General features: G+C 38.5%; 1 protein-coding gene across 7 annotated transcripts in view; it reads left to right on the forward strand.

Annotated features, from left to right (window-relative positions):
- The window catches only part of Slc25a13 (solute carrier family 25 member 13), a 423,604-nt gene that overhangs the window by 312,576 nt on the left and 86,675 nt on the right, over positions 1–24,353 (forward strand). For 6 of the 7 annotated variants that reach the window (XM_087204454.1, XM_087204455.1, XM_004862720.4 and 3 more), the window contains one exon: positions 23,756–23,895. The exons of the other annotated variant lie outside the window; for it this stretch is intronic. In XM_087204454.1, the coding sequence (XP_087060580.1) occupies positions 23,756–23,895 (140 nt within the window). The remainder of the gene's footprint in view (positions 1–23,755; positions 23,896–24,353) is intronic. 7 annotated transcript variants of the gene reach the window in all.

Consider the following 24,353-nt stretch of genomic DNA (forward strand, 5'->3'; position numbering starts at 1 on the left):
CTTCCTACTTTCCTGGATGGGAGAACAAGCAATGCTGGTGGGACCAGACATACCATGGGCCTTGGTGGAGGAGAGAAACAGACCTTCATAAGTGTTAATGTGATTAAAAGAAAAGGATAGGTGGAAAAGTAGGCTGCAGGTGACAAGAGTCCTCTGTGAACTTAACTCACAGAAACATGAGAATTCCCTCTCAGTTTTTTTACAGCTGCTTATGGACAAATCATTTCAACTCTCTATAAAAATAGGGTAATACTTAGCTTTAAAGGACTGTGTTAAGAGATCCATCAAATATAAAGGTACTATGTGCAAAACAAAGGTCTTCATAAAAATAACACTAAAAGAAATTGCTTGAGAAGTAAAGGATTTCCTTTTTCCCCCTTTTCTCTTGCCCTTTGGAAAGCCCTTTCAACTTACATTTTCACATCTAGCCTTTTAGCCAGTTGTGTGCTCACCATCTGTTGCTTGTCAAACACTGTGCATCTCTGAAGGTATGACAGAGTAGCAGGCCCAGTTTCCAGGGACTGGTGTTCTGATTGCATTCTCAATTGCTTATGGCTGCTGTAGAAAAATGTACAGCCTGCCCACCACAGTTTTGTCTTCCCCAGGTAATTCATTGTAAGGTTTGCTTGTCTCATCAGTAGTATGTAGATCTTACATACATTTTATGTATAAGCCCATAGGATCCTCACCCTGTGGGTATCATAAAATATAGCCTGGGTTGTCTAGTCATTAATCTTTACTCAGGATTAAACTGAAAGAGAGATGCATAGAACTATGATACCCAAATGACCATCAGATTGAAAATTAATGGCTGACTTTTAACATACTTTCTTTTTTCTTTTTTTGGGGGGGGGGGTATCAGGAATCAAACTTGGGTCCTTGTGCTTATGAGGCAGGTGGCGAAACCACTGAGCTAAATCCCTGGCCACTTTTAACACATTTTCATAGGGTAGGGTAAAGTTATCAGTTGTGGGTTGATGTGGTTAAGTCTTGCCTAAGTAAGTAAAGGCAGAGTTTTTGTTTGTTTGTTTTTGTTTTTTGATAGTTGGTACTTTTAGAGCAAGCTAGCAGTTTTTTCCAGGAAGCTTATCGTGTACTTGAAGATACCAAAAACAAACAAAAAAAGCAGGAGTTGGATAAAAGAATAGGACATACCTAATTGATCCTGGTCTCATAAACCCAAACTATTCAGAAAATGAAAGTCAAGGTCTATAACTTGGCTGTGTGCCAATATGAGGCTATTTGGAGTTATACTCAATTGCAGTCTTACCCACTTATTTCCTTATCTCCTCCTAAATCCATTATGCAAGAATAGCCCCTTATGCTGGGCATGGTGGCACACTCCTGTAATCCCAGCTATTTGGGAGGCCAAGGCAGGAGTATCGAACTCAAGGCCAGCCTGGGCAGCTTGGCGAGAGCCTGTCTCAAAAGAAGGTAACAACTCGGTGTAGAATTCTTACCCAGCATGCTTGAAGCCCTGGGTTCAATCTCTAGTAATGCAAAAGAAAAACAAAATGGTCCCATTAGTATTTCAGAGATCATATACCTCTGTGCATCTTTGGAAAGAGTGAACATAGAGAGGCAAGGGAGCAAGGAACCCCTCTTTTACTTCCCTGATGGCCTCCGTCAGCTGTGGTGATCCTGGGGAGGGCATTGTTTTCACACTGTCCTGACAGTCACATGGGTCTTTCCCTAGGCTGCAGGGAAGGCTGGAGACTGGCCTCAGGAACCAGTGTTCCCCAGACTTGCATTTTATCCAGAGCAGAGCACATGCACACTTTATCTGTATGTGTTGAGTTTCCACAGAAGAGTGTGTTTGAAGCAGGTTTCTTCAGATGAGCTCATTGTATACTAGTGTTTGTCAACAGACCAGCAGTGTTCTGCTCCCACTAATGTTCTGATACACACTAAACAAAAATCAGATGGAGCAAGGGGCAGATAATCAAGTGTCACATTTCAGTGAAACCTTGCCCCATTTTTCTGAGACCTTATTTACATTTACCATATTTTCATGTCTGGATCACTCCCTGTGTTTGCTACAATGAAAAGATCTTGATTAGGCCAATTTTGATCCTTTGATATCCAGTTCATTATATTCTCCTGTTCCCTTTGAGGGAAACTCAATATTACTCCAATATTATTGCTCTCGCCATGTTTTCTTACCTTGATACCTGATGTTTGTATACATTTTGAGATAGGAACATGTAGATGGGAGAATTTCAGTATAATTGGTAAATTCTAATTAATAATTTATGCTTCTCTGTGTATGGGGAAAAAGTTTGTTCTGAATGTTTTTGTTTGCATTTTTAGATGATTCTTTGTTACAATGGTTTTTTTTGTTTTGTTTTGTTTTTTGGTACCGGGGATCGAACTCGGGACCTTTTGCTTGCAAGGCAAGCACTGGAACCACTGAGCTAAATCCCTGGCCCTGTTACAATAGTTTTTAATCTTACCTGTAATTTAAAACGTATCCTGTATTGAAGTATAGCACACACGCAGAAGAATGCACAGGCCATAAGCAGACATCTTGGTGAAGCTTTATCTGGTGCCAGCCATACCCAGCTTTCTTCTTGGGCATTGTTGCCCAGGCCCCATGGTAACAACTGACATTTGTCACCATCAGTTGATCTTGCCGATTTCTAAACTTGATTAAATGGAATCATACAGAATGTATCCCATTGCTCTGGCTCCTTTTGTTCAGTATTTAGTTTGTGAGATGCATACATGTTTTGGTGTATATTTGTACTTTATTCTTTTTCTTTGTTGTAAACTACTCTGTTAGGTGACTCTACCCTCATTTATTTATTCATTCATTCTACTATTGGTAAACATTTGGGACATTTCCAGTTTGGGCTACTAACAATCATGTGCTTCAAACATTATTTTATATGTATATTTGGGGGTGTATAGGAATTTCTATGGATGGAATTGTTAAATCATAGAAAATACATATATTTAGATTCAGTAGATTTTGCCAAACTGTTTTCCAAAGGGGTCAGACCATTTAATTAATTACAACAGCTTTGTAATAAGTCCTGATATCTGGTCAGTCCCTGGGATTTATTATTCTTTTTCTTTAGATTATCCTGAGTATTCTCTGTCCTTTCATTAAAACAACTTTAGAACAAATTGGTAATTTCTGCAAACATCTTCTGGAATTTTTAATGCTATTGCATTGCATGCAAATGGTACCTATTATGTGTATCTATGTGAATAAGTTTCAAACTCCCTTAAGTGTTTTTAAACTATTTAAATAAAAGTCTTTTTAGTAATCAGTGTTAGTCTTCCTGCATCACCATCATTTGGGTATTTTGCATTGGTGGAGAACGCACATTTTGAGAGGGAAAGGTAGTTTCCTCTGTCACCTGTCATCTTAACAATGCCAGTGTGCTTCTGCATCTTGTAGGTAGGATTTCTGCTCATAGTGATCAGTGCTGAGCTCCTCAGAAGGAAGACGCTAGGGACATGAGCTAAATTTTACATCCAAGAGGAAGAGGAAGCATTACATTTTTTGGAATTCGTGAATATTTCAATAGAGTTACGTTATGCCAAAATATATTTGAATATAATAAATAGAAACTTTCAAATTCTGCGTGTGGGAATATTACTTATATTGTCAAATTGCCCCAGTACAGTAGGAGAAAGTGATGTTCAAAGAGTGGATGGCAAATAGGATAAGAAGAGGAAAGAGAAAATATTTGTTGATTATCTAGCCATTTAACCAAAATAAAGACATAATGAATAGGGGCAGGGATTCAGCTCAGTGGCACCACGCCTGCCTTGCAAGCACAAGGTCCTGAGTTTGATCCCCAGTACCAAAAACAAAAACAAAAAACCAACAAACCAAAATCAAATAAAGTACCATTATATTAGCACATTTAAAAAATTCAAGTTAATAAAATCTAAGGCCTTATTTAGCATTTGTACTCTTAGTTTCAGCATGATTTTTAAATTTATTTTAAAAAGTGTTACTTTTTATGCAAAATTAGAGCTAGCAGTCTTTTTTTGTAAAGGGATAGATAATAAATATTTTTAGCTTCTCATGTTAGGATCTCCGCTGTAGCTATCTACTCAACTTCGTTGTTGTAAAGGTAAGTTAAGTAGCCATGGACAATATATAAATGATGAGTGTGGCTGTAAAACTTTATTTACAAGATCATATGGTGGGCTAAAACACATAGTTTGCTGACTCTTGCACCAGTATTGACAAGGATACATATAGGTTGATATTACTACTAGGGATTAAGACATTTAGTAGAATGAATATTGTATGATATTTGAACTATGAAGCAGGTAATTATAATGACAGTTTGTGATCTCACTTAGGGACCATAAAATAGTCAGACTCATAATAACAGAGTAGAAGGTTACTTAACAGGGATTGAGAATGGAGGGAATGGGAAGATGTTGGCCCAAGGGTACAAATTTTTGGTTATAAGATTAAGTTCTGCAGACCTAATGCTGCTGGCCTTAAATATAAAGAACTGTATTCTTGGACTTTACCAAGACAATAGGTCTTAAATATTCTTAGCTCAAATATATTTTTAAATGGTAACTATGTGAGGTGGTGGGTGTATTAGTTTGTGTTAATTATATTTCACAGTGTATCCATTTATCAAGACAGCAAACTGTACACCTTTAATATATATAATTTTTAGTTGTCAATTTTAGCTCAGTAAAGCTGGAAAAAATTAGCAAAATGTATAGAAATGAGTTCTCTTTGTATTTGATATGATTTGCAAGGCTGTATTGTTTTAAATACTGTTTTGAAAAATTTGGTTCATGAAAAATCAGTCATGTTTTGGCAAGCAAAACTTGGGAACAAACAGGTGAAGTTATCTGAATTTAGTGATTTTAAATCTCGTTTATTTTCCTTTCAAATGATTGTAGTTTGATGCCTATTGTCTAAGCGAGGATGTAGGCACTTAGATACATGATTGTGGAATATAGGAAAGACCAACAAATAGCATATGAAGTCATTGAACTAGATGAAGTAAATGAACAAGGCAGGGATAACTCCTGAGTACTAACTGTGTTGTAGGACTGGAGCTACAGTAATGAGCAAGACTAAATAGTCTTTCTCTCCTTGGAGTCTGCATTTTAGGGTTGGAGATGTAGATAATGAAAACTCTGACATTTACTGTAGATGTCAGGATGTACTGTCTGTAAGTGGGTAGGAGGGATGGAGGCCGTCTGAGTCAGTCTAGAGGAGTGAGCAAAGAAGTATATTACTGAGCTGCTACACATGGGCTGTGCATTCTAGAAAGGTTGAGCACTGTGAGCTCTAGAGGTGATGGTCACGAAGGAGGTGCTGGGACAGTCAAGGCGGGGAACTGGAAACCTGGACTGAAGTTCTATCTGTGGACCCCACTAGAGCCATTTCAGAGAGTAATGCCATCTGGCTTGGTTCCTGTGTCTGTGGGGTGAGAGAAGGATCAAAAGAAAGGAAGGAGGGGAGGTACAGGTAGAAAGAAGCTCCTGGCCCTGTTCTGCTCTCAAGACATGTGATTTTACATCATGTTACATACATAACTGGTATTTTTATCTTTATTGATCACTTGCTGCATACCAGACCCTGGGTTAAATGCGTTATGTGTGATTTATTATGCAATCCTTGCAACCTAGGTGGTCTGTACTGTATTAATTCCCATACTAAGAGGGAAAGTGGCTTGGCAAGGATCTTGGAGGTGCCTGTGGTGGAGCCAGGAGAGCAGCCCTGCTCAAAGGGACTGTTACTGATGTGCCACTCTGCCTCCCCCTGGTGGTGATCATACTCGTGCCCTGTAGGTCAGGTCTTCCTAATCTGGGTGGCTGGCAACTACCTCATATTGGTCTGGGTCTGAACCAGACCTTAGGAGGATTTAATACTTTTTCATGAACAAGTAAAGAACAATAAGCAGAAGCATTAGTCAAGATCTTGTTTCATTGTAGGGGGAAGTAATTATAAGGACAGAACATACTTGGATTAGAATTCTCAGTGTACCTAGAAAGTCGCCTTGGTCACGCAGACATCTGGGTTGCACAGTGCAGGCTTTACCCTGGAAAGCTTTATCTTTAAGTGTGAACAGAATGCTGTGTGGGGGGTGGAGAGGTGTGGGGAGGTGATCTCTATACAGGCTGAGATAGAAGAGGCCCTTGATTAAGGGGTGCAGGTTTACAAATCTGAGTGGACACTTGGAGTTAGGGGTATCATCTGATGGAACACCAGCCGCAGGGCCTCTGAGAAAGAGTTCTTTGATATGAGAGGCATTTGGGAGCCTGTGCAGGTTCTTTGGATGACAGGGACAGAATCAGAATGATGCTTGGAAAAGATAATTTTTTGTTGTATTGATTGGTGTGTGGCGAAGCCGCAGTCGTACATGCCTGTAACCCTTGTTTAGGTTTCACAGTATCTTCATGAAGCAGACAGATAATAATTATTCCATTGTGTGAGTGGAGGAGCAGAAGTCAGACTTATAAAGGGGTTACCTGATGTCTGAGCAGGTTGATACAGGTACCTCTTGGGTTGGTGCAGAAACCTTAGTTTCCCTGAGACTTTCATTTTCCCATGTTTCTTAATGATGCTGGGGGAGCGAAAACATTTCCATTGTGGGCTCAGAGAGACAAAGAGGGGATTGAGAGATTGAGTGTGTGTATTTAATGAAACTATTATCTGAAATATTTAGCATTGTGATCAGTCTTCTAATGCTAATTTAAGACATTTATTCCTATTTATTGATATATCATCAGTTATTGTATCTTGCAGTGTGTAACATTAGTAGCCTAGCTCAATAGTGGTAGGACTTGAATCCTACTTTTGTCCAGTGAACCTCTTGAAAATGCAAAGTGCATTCTATACCATAGCACTTCCAATACATTAAAACCTAAAATTTTTATTTGTAGAATTCCCTCACGTATTTCTCTCTCCTTTTGACTTATCTTTTTTCATTACCATGATCAGAATTTCATGAAACATTTTATATTTGTGAATGTGACACATTTCATTATCCAAATCCTAGTGGGACTGTCTACAGTTTTTAATTGAACTTTAAATTACAGGAGTTCTTAACTCTGGGGCCCTAGTTTAGTGTCAGAGTCATGAAGGCCACAATTGTTTGTAATATTTGTTTAAGTGAACACCCACCCCCCAGGAAAAAGTGCATAGCTTTTAGCAAATCTCAGAAGGGTCAGTGATCTGCTAGAGATAAAAAAAAATTGCTTTTATAGAAGGGCAGTTGAACTAGGGGACATATATCTTATTTAAGACTTTCCACACATTTCTGTTAAAAACATTGGTTGTAGAACAGTTCACATGACTCAAAAATGTAATCATTATAAGTTTTTGGATGCCTTTTGATTTAGGATATATAAAAAATAAAATGTTTTGAACAACCCATTATATTGCATAATAAACAGATCTGAAGACATTTTTGGTAACTAAAATAAATGTAGAATAATTATAAAGAATATAAAAAGAATCATTTGATTAGCCATATAGAAAGATCTCTGAAAGGAAATTGGTTCAGGTTTTCATGAACTCTGTCAGAGGTAACTGGTGTGCCTCTTGTGTCTGCTCTTTTTGCCTGGGGTCCAAAAGAAACTAGTCTAGATTTACCCTTTTATTATTGTGATGAAAGAAACTTATTTCCTTACAGTAGTCTATTTTGAGGCAGGGTACCCAAGTATATTTTCTTACAAACACTCAGGTTCCAACTGGAATAAGAGTCCCAAGGAAAAACAGTGTGAGTTTTGAAATTCCTCAGTGTGAATAACAACCATGGCCTGCCTGTGTACTGAGCGAGTGTCTTGTCAGAGATCCTAGACACTGTTCAGAAGCTGTTCCAGTTCATTGGGTCAAAAATCCACTATTTACCAAAGGCTAAATACGGATTTGCACGATTGACCATAATGGCTTCAATTTTGAAAGATAGTAGTATCAGAGAGCACTTCCAGTTGGTGGGATAATTTGAGAATGGTCCATGCTCAAATGGCTAAGATATTGTACTTTTTGCTACTTCATCACTCCACTTGGAAAATGGAGGGGGGGGGGCAAGCCTGTAGAGAGGATAGGAGAATGTCAATTGGAGAGTAAATCACAGAAGCCCTGTGAAGCCACTCCTTAGTTAACTACTGCCTGAAGGTTAACTGTTCTTTCAAAGGGTACCATGGTGTTGAGAAGCTGGACTGGGGGCCCCTACTCGTGTGTGTGTGTGTGTATGTGTGTGTGTGTGCGCGCGCGCGCGCGTGTGTGTGCGCGCGCGTGCGCGCATGTGCAAGAAGAAGGTTGAAAAGAACTTGTTAACAGGAAAGAAGGTGTAGAGAACAGAAAGCTGCTAACAGTAAATCCTAAAACTTGGAGCCCTGGGAAAAATTGAGTATTTTAAACTGTACAGCTCATTTAAAAATAGTAAAATTATACCATTATTCTTTCAGTATGAGAGAGAGATAAAAATACAGTTTTTCTAAATTGGAAAATTTGCTGTAATCTTGCTGCTAATGACTGATTTCTTCCAACTGTTGCAAGGCAGTTTTTGCTCTGATAGGTTGATAAAAGAAACAAAATCAAGAACATATTGGAAGTTCTCAGAGAAAATTACAGTTTAGGTATATGTTGGGGGTGGATAGCTAGACATTTTAATTGAAATAAAACAGTTTCATACTAATATGGGATCACTGTGGGTGTACATTTGTAGTACATCTGCTCTTGAAGCATTTAAGTAGGGTTAAATGTATGTTAATGCTTTTGTAGGAAAATTATTTTCGATAACATCCGTCTAAGGAAACTAGCTTAGGAAATTGGTTTTTTAAACAATAGAGATATTATAATTCCATTCTACAGAATGAATTAGGATTCTTTGTGCTACTTTGAAAATTTCAAAGCATTGAAGTTTGCTGGTTGTGTTCTTCTTTTGGTGGTGATGAAAGTTAACAGTAATTAACACAACAGTTGATTAAAGCAAGCACATCTGGAGAGTGCCTCCAAACACCATTTTAAGTGACCTACTTTTGGTGTTACGAAGGGTTGCTAATGATTTATTCTACTCAAGTGAAAATTCTTTTTCTGGTAGATGGAAAACATCTCACTTGGCCTACCGATGATGATTTTGTTAGTGTATGTGATAAACTATCTTACTTTCAATGTCTGCTGGCCTTGAGCCTTTTCCTTGCTAACCAGCATTGCAGTGGTGACTTGAATGGTGAATTAATCTTGAGGATTTGTAGGTCCACCAGATTTTAGAACAGGATTCTTATCAGTGAGGCAGAACATGAGTTCTCATTGTAATAGCATGGGTGTATTCGTTACAACTGTGGACATACTGGCTCCATCTCAAATTTGCTGATTCAGAATCTTTGGGTGTGGAGCTTGGGAATGTGTTTTAAACAAGCTCTCCAAGGGAGCATACTTCATACTTCAGGTGAACAATGGTTGGTGTAGTTTATGGCTTTCTTTCATGCTTGAGGAAACAGGCTCTGAGGGGAAAAGGTGAACTGGTTTTATGGGAAACACAGTTTTGTCTTTGGCACTAGAAGGAAAGTACTATATTCTCTTCTGAATGCCACATGACCTTAAATCAGGGCAGCTTCATTTCTCAATAAAAAGCTGGAAGTGTTTTAAATTAGCCTTAATTTTTACATACCCTAACATATATGGCTTCAGTATCATATTTAGCTCAGCTTCACTATGTGTGTGCTTATTTTTTGAAAGATACTTAGCACCACTGTACCTACATGTTTGGAATAATAATACAAAAGTTCATGGAAGTGAATAGAAAACTCAGTTTTAATGTGAAGTACTTAAGCTGTGCTCACTCTGTTTTAATGGCACCCATTTTCCCCCTAGAACTTCCTTGAGCGAGTTTGAATTGTCAGAATATTTCTTTCCTCTTCAGACCTTTAACTGTGATTAATATAAAAAGGCACTTGTCAAAAGGGTTCGAAATGGCAACCTTGATATTGGAGCATGTTGTAGTAGATAGGTCTGCATCCACTTACTCCATTATGCTATTTAACTTACGAATTCAACAATTTGTCCTTTGCTCCCTGCTTAAAAGACGATGACCGTATAAGCTGTTGTTAACCATATCAGCAGGGTGGAATATTATTTCTCTTAGGGCAAAACCACAACTTTGAGGATTTAGCAAGAGTTAGAAAAAGCAGGAAATTGTTCAGAAATAGTGTGACCGATCCATGCAAGAGCAGTTACTTTCATGTTTAACAGACATCCTTTTTGTGTTTATTGTATTAGAAGTTTTTCACAATCCATGAGAGATATATTATGGTTTAGTGTTTGAGATAATATAGTTTGATGAATCTTTTTTTATTTTAATGGGAAACTTCCTTTCATTGATTTGCAGCTCTGAAAAGTGAATCTTTTAGAACTAAAGTACATTCATTTAGTTATTCTGTATGAAAACAAAAATGTAGAAAGTTAACATTTGCATAAGTGAAGACCTTGATGATTTCAGATTATAGTGTGGTGGAGGCTAAGGAATAAGAGCTCATAGAATTTGTGAAAACAAATTCAGTCTAACCACTTAATGGCATGTGCAAGTAATTTGCCAATTAAATATTTCTAGTATCTGAATGATCTTCAAAGTAAAGATTGAAGGTTCTTAATCTTTCTTAATTTTATACTTTAAGGAACATAATAAGAAATTATGTAGTTTTTTATCGCTTTTCATTTAAAGTTTTAGTATATGAACTCAGAATGATGGATTTAAAATATTTGAAGAAAATTATTGCCTTCTGAGAAATGTATAAACTATGATATTTCTAAATCATAATGTGCCTGAATTTTTTGTATCATAAATATTTGGTACTTAAATAATAATTTTCAGTGTAATTATGACTTTTTAGATTTTAGAATTTTACCATCTTACTATTCACCCACTATGTATCAAAAATTGTACTGGAATTTAAGATAGATATTTTACATGCATTTTAAAGACTGGGAGAATGTAGTGTAAGCAGTTTGTCTATTAAGAGGAGGTGGATCTCTGGCAGCCCCAGGTTTTTTATAAAGGAGCTTTATTGAAACAGTATGATTCCATGGGTTTTTAAGTGTATGCACTGATTCTTTTTCTCTCCAGATGCTTGTTCCTGAAGTTTTCTAGGTAGCATATATGAATTTCGTGCAGAAATTTTTAAAAATGTAGTCGTCTGCATAAATGGGTTAATTTCATTTTGTTTGTGCTGATTTCAAACATATAGGAATACAATGGATTTTTGTGTACTGATCTTGTATCTTCTGACCTTGCTGAATTCATTTCTTAATTCCCAAGGGTTGTTGGCTTTTTCTGTGTGTATAATTTCATATATATATATATATATATAGTAACCCAGCTTTTAAAAGTTGTAACTCTTTCTGCTTCTACTACACAGTAGCCTAGGAAATTTAACATGAGAGAAATTAGTTGACCTTTTAAAGTTGTCTTTAGGAAAGAAATAGCTGCCACTTTGTAATTGTCTTTTTATGATATAAAAAATACACCAGACTTTTAAGATGGACACAGCTTTGGAGAAAGCAAGGCCCTGTAAATAAACTTAGAGATCCTTGGGCTTATTAGGTGAAATCTTGTCTTAAATAATATCACCATTATTTAGTGATCTTATGGGAACAAAGAGACCTTCCAAACATAGTTTGTTTGGCAGAGATTGAAATAACAATGATTATACTTTAAGAAATAAACATTCTAGTTTGTTTTCACTTTTAGGAAGAATGACTGAGCTTAAGAAGAATGTGACTAGGGCCGGGTGGGCAGTGGACAAGTGATGGGTGGGAGTGCTCAGCAGACTAGGCAGCTTCAAGAGTTACAGTACTTACTTGTTAATCAGTGTCAGTCACTCGGAGGCATGGCCTTGGCCAACAGGAAGAACGTGGACATGCAGCAATGGTGGTCCCCACAGTGGCAAATGCACCCTGCAGTCTATTATAATTAGACTGCCCCAGGTGCCCAGGAGCAGAGTTGCCCCCAGCACAGAGGAGGTAAACCTTCCGGGGCATCATACCACCACCCCCAGTGCCTATGAGGTGAGCTGCACAGCACCAGCAGTACACATCCCCCCTCCTTGTAATGAGAAGACACATAAACTAATCTCAAAACCAGACTTCCAGATCACCTAAAGCATCCCCAAAGGGAAACGAGATGGAATAATTGGGTACTCAAGCACCTGGACTCCCTGAACTGGCAAAAAAAGAGGATCTGGAAAAAATGAAATGAGAAATAATTTCTCAGATAACAGCAGAGATTGTGCCCATAGTACAAGACATGAGTAATAAATCTAGAGAAGACACAAATAAAAAAATAGAGGAGCTGAGGACATGATAAAATCCTAACATAGGAAACAAATGGAATCCATAAAACAGATGCAAACAGATTTCCAGGAGATTAAAAACTCCATTGAAAGTTTACGCAGCAGAATGAGCCAATGTGAGGACAAAATTTCAGATATAGAAGATAAGATTGCAATTAGTGACCAGGAAAAGAAAAATCTCTTTAAAATAGTAAGGGACCATAAGAAATCAATCCAGAAGCTGCTAGATGATTCAAAGAAGAGTAACATCAGACTGATCAGAATCAATGAAGAAACAGGAGAGAGTGCAGACGACATAAAAAAACTGTTCACAGAAGTGATGACAGATAATTTCCCAAGCAGGGGAAAAGAACTTGCCATACAGATAAGTGAGGCATATAGGACTCCAGCTAGCCTTAATAAAAAAAAAAACCCTACACATAGGCATATAATAGTTAAGATTCAAGAAACCCAACAACAAAATTCTACAAGCAGTTAGAGAAAAGAAACAAATCACATACAAAGGAAACTCCATCAGAATCACAGCAGACTTCTCAACACAAACTCTCAAGGCAAGAAGAGCTTGGAGTGACATATTTCAAGCCCTAAAGCAAAACAGCCTCCAACCCACTTTGATATACCCTGCAAAACTATCTTTCAAAATTGATGGAAAAATAAGGTACTTTCATGACAGAGCACCTTAGGAACTTCATGAATACCAAACCAGTACTCCAAAATGTTTTAGACAGTATCCTAGGAAAAGACAATGATGATCACAATCCCAGGAAGCCCAGCAGAATGAATCCATCTGGCATAACAAGAAATTAAACGAAAAGAGGAGAATCCAACAAAAAGAAAAAGTAATGACAATGATAAGTCAAAAGTATCAGTTATAGCCATCAGTGTTAATGGTCTCAATTCACCGACCAAAAGACATAGACTGGCAGAATGGCTCAAAAAGTAAGATCCAACAAAATGCTGCATACAAGAAACACACTTAATTCAAAAAGAAACTCATACACTAGAAGTTAAAGGGTGAAAAACAATACTCCATGCAACAGGAAAAAAAAAAAAGAGCAGGAGTAGCTATCCTCTTTGCAGATCAAGTGGATTTCAAACCAACACTGATTAAGAGAGAAAAGAAGGACACTACATCCTTGTAAAGGGAACAGTCCAAGAGGAAGAGATGACAATCATAAATATCTATGGACCAAACACTACTGCACCCAACTATATAAAACAAATACTAATGAACATGAAAAGTCCTTTATGCACTAATACAATTGTAGTGGGGGACATCAACACCCCACTATCACAAATAGATCAACTAGACAAAAAATAAGCAACAGAATACTAGAATTCAATCAAAGTCTTGAACAAATGAACTTAAAAGATGTTTACAGAGTGTTCCACCCCACAAAATGAGAAAACATATTCTCTTCAGCTGCGCATGGCTCTTTCTCCAAAATAGATCACATACTCTCTCATAGTACATGTTTAAGTAAGTGCAAAGGAATTGAAGTTATCCCTTGTATATTATCAAACCATAGTGCAGTGAAATTGGAGATCAATAGCAAAAGAAACCACAAGAATTTCATAAATACATGGAAATTGAACAACACACTTCTGAATAAGCAATAGGTCACAGAGGAAATTAAAGAAGAAACGAGACAGTTCGTGTAATTAAATGACAATGACCATACAAAATACTGGAATCTATGAGACACAATAAAAGCAGTCTTATGAGGGAAATTCGTAGCAGTGAATACTTATATGAGGAAAAACAGAGCGACCCCAATTAAACAACCTCATGGTGAACCTCAAGCTTCTAGAAGAAGAAGAGCAGGACAAACCCAAAGCTCATACAACAGAGGAAATTATAGAGATCAGAGCAGAACTCAATGCAATGGAGACTAAGAGAATGTTACAAAAAAATCAGTGAAGCCAAGAGTTGGTTCTTTGAGAGAATCAACAAAATTGACAAACCCTTAGCCAACCTTATCAGGAAAAGAAAAGAAAGGGCCCAAATCCATGCAATTAGGAAGGAAAAGGTTGAAATTACAATGGACCAAGCAGAAATCCAGAGGATCAATACCTACTTCAAGAAGCTATAGGCCAGTAAGATGGAAAACAGAAGAAATGGACACATTCCTAGATAAGTATGAATTACCCAAGTTGAATGAAGAAGACCTAAAAATTCTAAACAACCCAATATCAATCAATGAAATGGAAAATGTAATTAAAAAATTACCAATTAAGAAAAGCCAATGTCCTGATGGCTTCTCTGCTGAATTCTACAAGACATTTTGAGAGGAACTGCTGCCACTACTGTTTAAACTCTTCAATGAAATTGAAAGGAAGCAATACTTCCAAGTTCATTCCTGGAAGCAAGCATCACCTTGATCCCCAAAGCAGAGAAAGACCCAACAAAAAAAGAGAGCTATAGGCCAGTCTCGCTAATGAACATAGATGCAAAAAACCTTAATAAGATACTGGCAAATAAAATGCAGAAGATCATCAAGAAGACCATACCCCCGACCATGTGGGATTCATCCCAGCGATGCAAGGATGTTTCAACGTATGGAAATCAATCAATATAATACACTATATCAATGGAGCCAAGGGCAAAAACCATATAATCATCTCATTAGATGTAGAAAAAGCATTTGAAAAAATCCAACACGCATTTATCATAAAAACCCTGAAAAAATTGGAGTAGACAGTCTCCACCTCAATCTGATAAAAGCCATCTGTGAAAAACCAACAGCTACTATCATACTAAATGAAATCCTTCACACCAAAATCAGGAACAAGGATGTCCACTATCACCACTGTTGTTCAATATAGTTTTCAAAACATTAGCCATGGCAATTAGATAAGAGAAAGAAAGAAAAGGAATAAAGATAGGAAACGAAGAAGTCAAATTGTCATTATTTGCAGATTACATGATACTCTATATAGAAGACCCCAAGAACTACACCAGAAATCTTCTAGACTTAATAACCAAATTCAATAAAGTAGCTGGATACAAGGTCAACACACAAAAATCAATAGCTTTCCTCTACACGAACAATAGACTCACTGAGAGAGAAATAGGGCAAACAATTCCTTTCACAATAGCATCCAAAAAACCGAAATACCTAGGAATCAACCTAACAAAAGAAATCAAAAACCTCTTCTCTGAAAACTATAGCATTCTGAAAAGAGAGATTGAAGGTGATATCAGGAAATAGAAAGACATCCCTTACTCCTGGGTAGGAAGAATCAACATAGTGAAAATGACCGTACTTCCAAAACTGCTATATAGATTCAATGCAATCCCAGTTGAAATTCCAGCATCATACTTCGTGTACCTTCAGAAAACAGTGCAAAAATTCATTTGGAACAGGAAGAGATCTAGAATAGCAAAAGTAAGTCTAGGCAACAGAGATGTGGCAGGGGGTATCCCTTGACTTTTTTGTGTGTGCTTTAAATAGATTTTTATTTATATTAACTTTTTTCTCCAATAAAGGAATAACATTACACTCTAATCAGGATCCTGTTACAAACATACACAGGCATGCTACATGACCAGGTCTAGGTGATTGTGTCCTTGAGTCTGTCAACCCATCACAACATGGTCAACCAGAGTCTCATTTCCGCCAGTCTCAACACAAAACGCTCAACAGAGATGCACTCAACTTGTTGGTTCTATTTGACACTAGGTGGCAGGGTAGGAGGAAAGGTATTAGAAGTGGCCTGTGGTGTGTCTGCATTCATTCTCCTTACACATAGTTACATGAATCTGGGGAAGGCATCCAAGAGCTCTGGTGAGTTCCTTGTTGCACCTAAGACATTATGGGTCACAGCAAGTTGATCGTAGGGTTCCAGGCAGGGGGCTGGGGAACAGGAATATTCCAAAACAGCACCAGACTACACTTATTTATATGGTACCCTCTAGGGCTATTCTGGCAAGGGTTAGTGACATCCAACTTGAGGGAACCACTCAAGACCTATTGGGAAAAACTGGAAGTCACTATTTAATATAATAAAAACTGCTCTCTCTGACATCCTTAGTTTTGGCAAAGTGCTGGTAGTAATGACATTAATACTCACAAACTGGTACAAACTTCTCCAGGGTCTCTGAAAACATCAATCAAGACAAACTCGCCCCCTCCTGTCTAAGGTTGCGTAGGACTTTGTGAATTCTGGTTCCCTCATTTATTCAAATTCTGTGGTTTAAAAAAAAATCCTGAAGCATCCTCAAGGTGAAAGGCACATACACAGTCAGTACAGTATGACAGAGTCTGATGCTTCAGGAGTCAGACTAGCAGGAGACTGAGTAGTGTTGGTTCTTAGAAATCTATACACAATTAAAATATGCCACACTCAAATGCTACAGAATTTATAGGAAAGTACAAAAAATATGAGCCTTGTAATCAGCCAAGCGAGATTGGAGGGTTCTAGAACTATAGGAACCTCCAGAAATACAGGTAAAGCTCAGAGCCTTTCGAAATTTGAGCCAAAATGCCCTGTCACTCTTCTACCACCAGGATCATGGGTACTGCCCAGGAGTAGCATAGGCTCCAGGTGGTAATGAGAAGAAGCAAGAAGAGTTGGGTTAGTTTTAGCTGTTGGAAGTGCTAAAGACCCTAAACTGGCTGTGATGTAATCAAGGAGTTACTGAAAGAATAAAAGTATACTCGGTTATAACTGGAGAACTTGGGGAGAAGAGCAAGGTTGTCAACTACTAGGGTCCTAGTAAGCAGGCATGGGGGACCGTGCTCTTTGAAAGGTCAGTTTGGCTGATTCCTTGAGATAGGAGACCCAGCAGGGATGCTTCTGCCCCTACCCCAGAGTCCATGGGGATTCCTCCCCTCCCTTCCCCACGAGTGCCATGTGAGGCTTGGGACTATAGAATCAGGGAGGGCAGCTGCCTTTGCCCTAATGGAAATGCATTTTTTTCCAACCCCAGCTTGGCTGTGAGGCCTGGAAACCTGGAATTGGAGTGAAAGGGAAGACCTATGTTAGTATGTAACAAGAAATTTTAAAAATTTCAAGGAAGAAGGCACACACTAGAAAAAGACAGCTAGAAAGAGAATAGGAAGCAATTCAGGGCATCCCAAGACGCTGTTGCTGGTGTCTGAACCCAAAATTTAATCCCACCACAGGAAGGGGAAATTTAGCCTTCCTCGTCCTAGTCTCTCACCCAGGGGTTCAGGTTCCTTGCTTTAGGTACTTACTAAAAGGAAAGGAGGAGGGGTTTGTAGGATACCTGTTTCTCCCCAGAAGCCTAGAAAGGAAGAACCCTGTGAGAGAAAATGAGATCCTTGAAGGTTCAGAACCTTGATAGGGATATTTGGGGAATTGGAACAGAGGGGCTCCTGGCCTCCTACCCAGGAGTGTTTATTAGCCATACTAAGCAGTATGTGAAAGATAAGGGCAGAGGCAAGATGAAGGCTGAGCTGTCAGTCTTGTTAGGGCTTCATCCCACAGCTGGTCCTCTTTAGCATCATTTTTCTGCATTCTTACCTTGGGGTGTGTGCCCTCTCCCTACCTAATAGCCCTCTGGCCGGTATCTCTCCTAGCCTAGTTCTAGCACCTTGGGCATGTGAACTCTTGATCTGGATGGTGGAGCCTTTCCCAGTTTCTACTCCTGGGGTGGCATGTCACAGTAGGGTAGCAAGGTGCTAAAGCCCTTCAGACTCAGGAGCCTACAGAGGGGTAATTTTGGGAAAGATATGGTAGGTAGGATTATAGGAAAGGGAAGGGGGGGGAGATTCCAGGCCACAGCCTGAGAGCAGGGCTTGCCTCTCTGAGCAAGCACAGTGCCAGCTCTCATAATGCCCTTCTCTCTACAGTTTCCTAATCTGTCCTATCTGCATCTCCAGTAGACTGCCTCATTCCCTTGACTCCCTCCACCTTCTCTTTCAGACTCACATCTCACTGTCCTCTTTCACATACTTTACCTTTCCAGGCCTAAAAGCAGCTTCCAGTAGCCCAGCCTCCTAGGCAGAAAGAAGGGAGAGATTAAAAGTGAAACTCTGATCCAGGCCCCTTCTTGAAGGGCAAGGGCAGTGACGGGCACAATCTTCAACTTGAAACTCTACTACAAAGCTACTGTGGTAAAAACCAGCACGGTACTGGCAAAGAAACAGACCTGAGGACCAGTGGAACAGATTAGAAGATGCAGAAACAACTCCAGACACACTCAGCCACCTCATCTTCAACAAAGGAGCCAAACCCCCTCACTGGAGGAAAGATAGCCTCCTTAATAAAGGTGCTGGAAAAATTGGGTTTCAACTTGCCAAAGATTAAAACTAGACCTATATCTCTCACCATGCACTAAACTAAAATCAAAATGGATTAAAGATCTAAATATTAAAACAGAAACTCTGAACCAGCTGGAACAGAGGTTAGGTAGAACTCTTGAAGACATTGGTGTAGGAAAAGATTTTATGAACAAAACCTCAGTTGCCCATGAACTGGCACAAACAACAAGTAGGATCTCTTATTAAAAAGCTTCTGCACAGCAAGAGAAACCACTAACAGTGTGAAAAGACAACCCACAATGTGGGAAAAAATTTTCACCTGCTGTTCCTCAGACAAAGGTCTGCTATCTAGAATCTATAAAGAACTTTAAAAAGTCAGACCTCCCACATTTAAAAACCCAATCCAAAAATGGGCATCTGAAATGAACAGACATTTCTCAGACAAAGAAGTAGAGATAGCAAATAAACTTATGAAAAAATGTTCAACATTGGTGGTCATTCGAGACATGCAAATGAAAACAACACTGACATTCCACCTCACCCCAGAAAGAATGGCTGCTATCATGAAATCAAGCAATAACAAATGCTGGTGTGGCTGTGGGGAAAGAGGAACCCTGCTCCACTGCTGGTGGGAGTGTGGACTGGTGCAACCACTGTGGAAATCAGTATGGAGATACCTCAGAGAACTAGGACTGGAAGTCCCATTTGACCCAGCTATTCCCCTGCTGGGTATCTTCCCAAAAGAATGAAAAGAATCATACCACAGTGATCTATGTGCACCATGTTCATAGCAGCACAGTTTGTAATTGCTAAAACTTGGAAGCAGCCCAATTGCCCATCAAGTGGAGACTGCATAAAGAAAATGTGTTTTTTTAAAAATAAAATGGAGTACTACTCAGCCATAAAAAATGAGAAATTTGACATTTATAGCTAAATGGATGCATACTGAGGCAATACTCTTAAGTGAAATAGACACGTGTAAATACTGGATAGTTTCTCTAGTGTGAGAAACAGTGTAAATAAGGATTAAAGTTATAGTAGATAATGTGAAATAGGAAGAAAAGGGGCAGGGGGGAAGTGGGAGGGGTAGGGGAAAAGAAAGAAGGGAATGGAATTAATATGAGAAAATGAAAAAATGGAAACAAAGTCTTTATAAATAGGGAGGGATAGAGGGGTTGAAGGGGGAAGGCAGGGGAATGGGGAAAAAATAAGAAAAAAGAGATTATGTAAAGGTTCAAATTTCCAGTGATGATTCTCATTATATTGTATACCTAAAATGTACCAATAATTTTTTTTTAAAAAGAATGTGACTATATACCCAAAATACACCTACTGTAGTCCTGTACTCACATTCTAGTGCCAAGTCAGTTTGCTTCTTTGCTTTGTATGACCTCAATCCAGAGGTAACATTTTAAGAACTTGTGTTTTAAGCAAGGAGAGATCTCCTAATTGAGAAGACTTAAAACATTTGGAGTTTTCCTTTTCCTTTCCAGCACTACAGATTAGGTCTGAGAATGGTGAAGGCTTAGTGGTAGGAGAACTCTGGCATCTTTCATGGTAAAGCTCATGGGATTATCAGAGGAGCCAGAGTATGGATCTAACTGAACTTGAAAATTGCTTTTTTTAAAAAAAAGTTTTTTCTGCTTTTCCTGCTGTAAGATGGGAGACATACTCTTAACCTCTCATTGCCTCACAGGGCATGGTGAAATCTTAAACAGCATTAGGTTAGAAAGCTATATCTGTGTCTCCTCAAACGAATATTAACCTGAGGTGGTATTTCAGTGTCTTCCAAAGTGAGGGGGAATGCCAGTATCCCATTGTGATTATTTATTTTGGTTTATAGATGTTGTCTCTATTCATAAACCTTCAGGCAAATATTTTAGAAAAGTAATGCCTCAGAATGATTTATTGGGGCCTAATGAAATATTTGGGGACTTATGAGCCTATAAAATATTTTTGGAGGAAATGTGAGTTTTCCAGAGGGGGAAGACTTAATATTTTAAAAGAGTTTATTTGCTGCGAGACTGAATAGAAATATTGGGAGGTTTCCTCTGCCAACAATCCTCCCATCTTTTGTATATCATTTGGTTTGTACAATTAGAGTAGTTTGTCACTCTTACTCTATTTGAGTAATGATCCTGTTAGGCAGGTTAGGGGAGTGAAAAATTTAAGTTTTGTAGAACTTGTGCCAAGTAGTAGACAACAAACTCTAGATTGTTTATTTATGTATTTTTTACCAGGTACCATCGCCAAATATTCTTTACACAGATGACTTTTCTGTACCATAAATGTATCAAGTTCTGGGATTTTAAAAATATTTTAATATTTTACTGATGCCAATATCTATGGCTGCCTGGAACAGGATTTTTCATGTCTCACAGACCCACATGGCTTTGGGTCAGAGGGCTGCAATTGAACCTTGATTTGCTTCAAAAGAAATGAAACTTTCTTCATAGTGTTGGTATCCATTGACAAACTCTCTCAAAGGTCCATTTCTGCAAACCTGCAACAGCTATCGAGAGCCGTATTTGAGATTTTACCTGTTTTTTTGTACTGGAAGTTGAACCCAGGAATTTCACACTGTTATATTCCCAGTACTTTTTAAATTATTGTTTTATTTTCATTTTGAGACAGGTTCTTATTAAATCATTGAGTTGTCTAGGGAGGGCTTAAATTTGCAATTCATCTTCTGTCTGCCTTGCTCTCCCAGAGTGCTAGGATTCCAGGCATCTGCTACTACGCCATGCTGAGTAGTTTTGTTGTGTTTGGTTTGGTTTGGTTTGAGTTTTTTGCTTTTTTTTTCAATTTCTTAAAATTTTGAGATAGGGTCACAGTAAGCTGCTAAATTGCTCAGGCTGGGCTCGAACTTGCAATCCTTCTGCCTCCATCTCCTAGAGCGCTGGGATTATAGGTGTGTGCCTTTCTCTCCTACTTCTATGGCTTCCTTATTAAAATTCTGTTTCCATCCAGGTGTGGTGGCACATGCCTGTTATCCTAGCACTCAAGAAGCTGAGGCAAGAGGATCTCAGTGAGTTGGAGGCCAGCCTAGGCTACACAGTCAGTTCAAAGCCAGTCTGGGCTGTATGGTGAGACCCTGTCTCAAAAAAACAAAAATAAATTTAAAAATTAAGTTAAGAATTTAACAAAGGAAAATTCAGTTTCCTGGCCAGGACTGGTGGTGATGCAGGCTTGTAATCCCAACATGTTTGAGCCCAGCCTGGTGAATGTAGGAACAGAGCTGAGACTCTGTCTCAAAATTAAAAAAAAAAAAAAGATTGTAAAGAAAGGTTGGGGATGTAGCCCAGTGCAAAGGCCCTGGATTCAGTTCCCAGTACCATTAAATAAATAAACTAAGAAAAATATTAAAAATTTTATTTCCTTGACATGGGGACCCCCTATCATTTATGGTAATAGAGAACACTGGATATGCAGTTGGATGATTATTTGTGGATTAGGCTTGGATACAGCCCCATACCTCCTACCATCCCTCCTCTTCCCACAGAACCAAGCACAGAGCTACTTAGGAGTTGGTAGCCAACTAATTAAGGACTAGCATTTATTCCTACAATAGCTGGTGTGGTAGGATGGCCAAGAAACTGATACATAGGGCCTGATTTTCAAGGTAGCTTGTACACTGCTCAGCTGCAAGGGTGCCAGTCACATGGATTGTGAACTGCAGTTATCCCCTAGGGTTGTGCAGTGCAGTACCCTGAATATCTTCCCATGTCTGCACGTAACCAGTATCAACACGTTACTGCCTTACACTGGCTGGTCTGAAGACAATTCCTGTCTGCTTCCCTTCATATTTTTGTGGTTTGATGGAAAGTTAAAAATTAGTGGGAAGTGAATCTAACCCTTTCATAACTCTATAGATCTTTTTTTTTTCCTTTGTGAAATTCTGTCCTGAAATCTTGGAACAGGAAAACCTGGGAAGCTGGCTGAAATGCAGATATTTCAGCTTCTGGAGAGACTTAAAATCACCTTAGAAGGGGAGCTAGGGGTTTTAATAAGTAAGGCTGTAACTGAAGTGTTTCCTAATGGTTGTTGAAATAACTTCACAAAAATGGTAATGCCTCAACAGGTTAATACCATCTTCTTTAACCAGTTGTACTGTCTATTGTAAACCTTTTAAGACTCACTTAAATGAGAAACTACTTAGGTAACAGTTGTTCTGTGCCTGCCACTGTGCCAGCCACATGGGAGAATCAGATGTGAAAAATGGACCTTTTGCAGTCAAGGGGTTAATAATCGATTTGGGAAAAAAGGTACACAATAAATATGTACAAATGCACATTTATGTAGGAGCATACACATAAAAATATAAAAATATCTTTTCATTAAATGAGCAGGATTGTTAGATTTTATAATTGAGTGATACTTTCTTTAGTAATCAGGTATAGCTCTCATCTGCAGTGACTCAGTTGCAATACTTCAAGCAGGCATTTTCATGAAAGACGAATGGAGCTTTAGTGAGGTAAGGTGCTCCATATTCTTTTCTGTTAGTCCTCTCACAGTTCTGTAGGAGGAGCTGCAGAGGTACTGAGTCAGTACAATGCCAGTACATTTGGTAGCCCAGTTTGAATGGGATTATTTGGATAATTTGAGAACTTTTGTCAAGTTGAAAACTGAACCCCAAAATTGCAGTGTAAAGTTAAAGAATTTGACTGCTGACTTTTCTTCCCATCTTCATTGTCTTCAAGTGCAGCTTGATAAATTTTTGACTTTTTTTTTTTAGCGTAAATAGGGTCCTAAAGGCATTGAATATGTACTTCAAGTCCATAACTGATCTCTAAATCTTCCAAAAACATTTTAATAACTTATAGACTGTTTTAAAGACTTACGTATGTTATATATGTCTGTTATGTTTTTCCTGCTACTAGTGATTGAATTCTGTCCCGCTTTCCTAGAAAATAACCAATGAATGTTGAAACAGAATAAGTGAGATGACAATAATGGTAGCCCTTTTACCCAGTTTCCTGTTGCCTTTAGACTGTGTTCATGTGTGTGAGTTGATTCCCCCTTCCTTTTGGTATGATTATTAATTTTCATTTTTTGGTTGTTTCCATGAAGACTTTTGCTTTTACTTTTACCACAGACTGTGTATGTTTAGTCTGTTTATGTATAGTCTGTATGTGTTTAAAATTGAGTTACTTCAGTATAAGAAGTAACAGAAGTACCTGTGGAATCATAATCTGACTTCCTTTGTTCTTAATGGATTTCTCTCTTTTCAGAGGATGTTAAGCAGGTGTTTGGACAGACCACAATTCATCAACATATTCCATTTAACTGGGATTCAGAATTTGTACAGCTACATTTTGGGAAAGAAAGAAAAAGGCACCTGACCTATGCAGAGTTCACTCAATTTTTGCTGGTGAGTGTAGCTTTAAAAAAGTAGTTAAGTAAAATGAGGGATCAGATTGTGTGTAAAAAGATACTCTGACTTGAGCCCTGAACTGCAATTTACTGCAAACTGTGTAGTGCTGGCAAGAATTTTCCCATTTAGAAGTATTTCTCTTCGTCTGTTGAAACCATAGCATTAAATGGGATCTTAAATGATTATGTAGAACCTCTTCCTGCATAAAAGGGATACACATTGAGGCCCCACAAAATCAGATGGTTTCCTCAAGGTCACTTAGGTCAGGTCAGGAGGGGCAGAATTGGCGAGTGGCTCCATTATGTACAGTACTGACCTTTTGGTTTTCCCTGAGAAATTAGCAGTGCCATCTGAGGCCTTTTATAGACTATCACAGTGTTTCAAACTTAGCTGTATTTGGAGTCAGCTGGGGAGCTTTGAAAACTGTAGTTGACTTGGTTATACCTCAGGAGTTG

Source organism: Heterocephalus glaber, unplaced genomic scaffold (assembly GCF_053883595.1).
Source record: "Heterocephalus glaber isolate CG9 unplaced genomic scaffold, H.glaber_assembly_v1.0 deba00000546, whole genome shotgun sequence".
NCBI lineage: Eukaryota > Metazoa > Chordata > Mammalia > Rodentia > Bathyergidae > Heterocephalus > Heterocephalus glaber.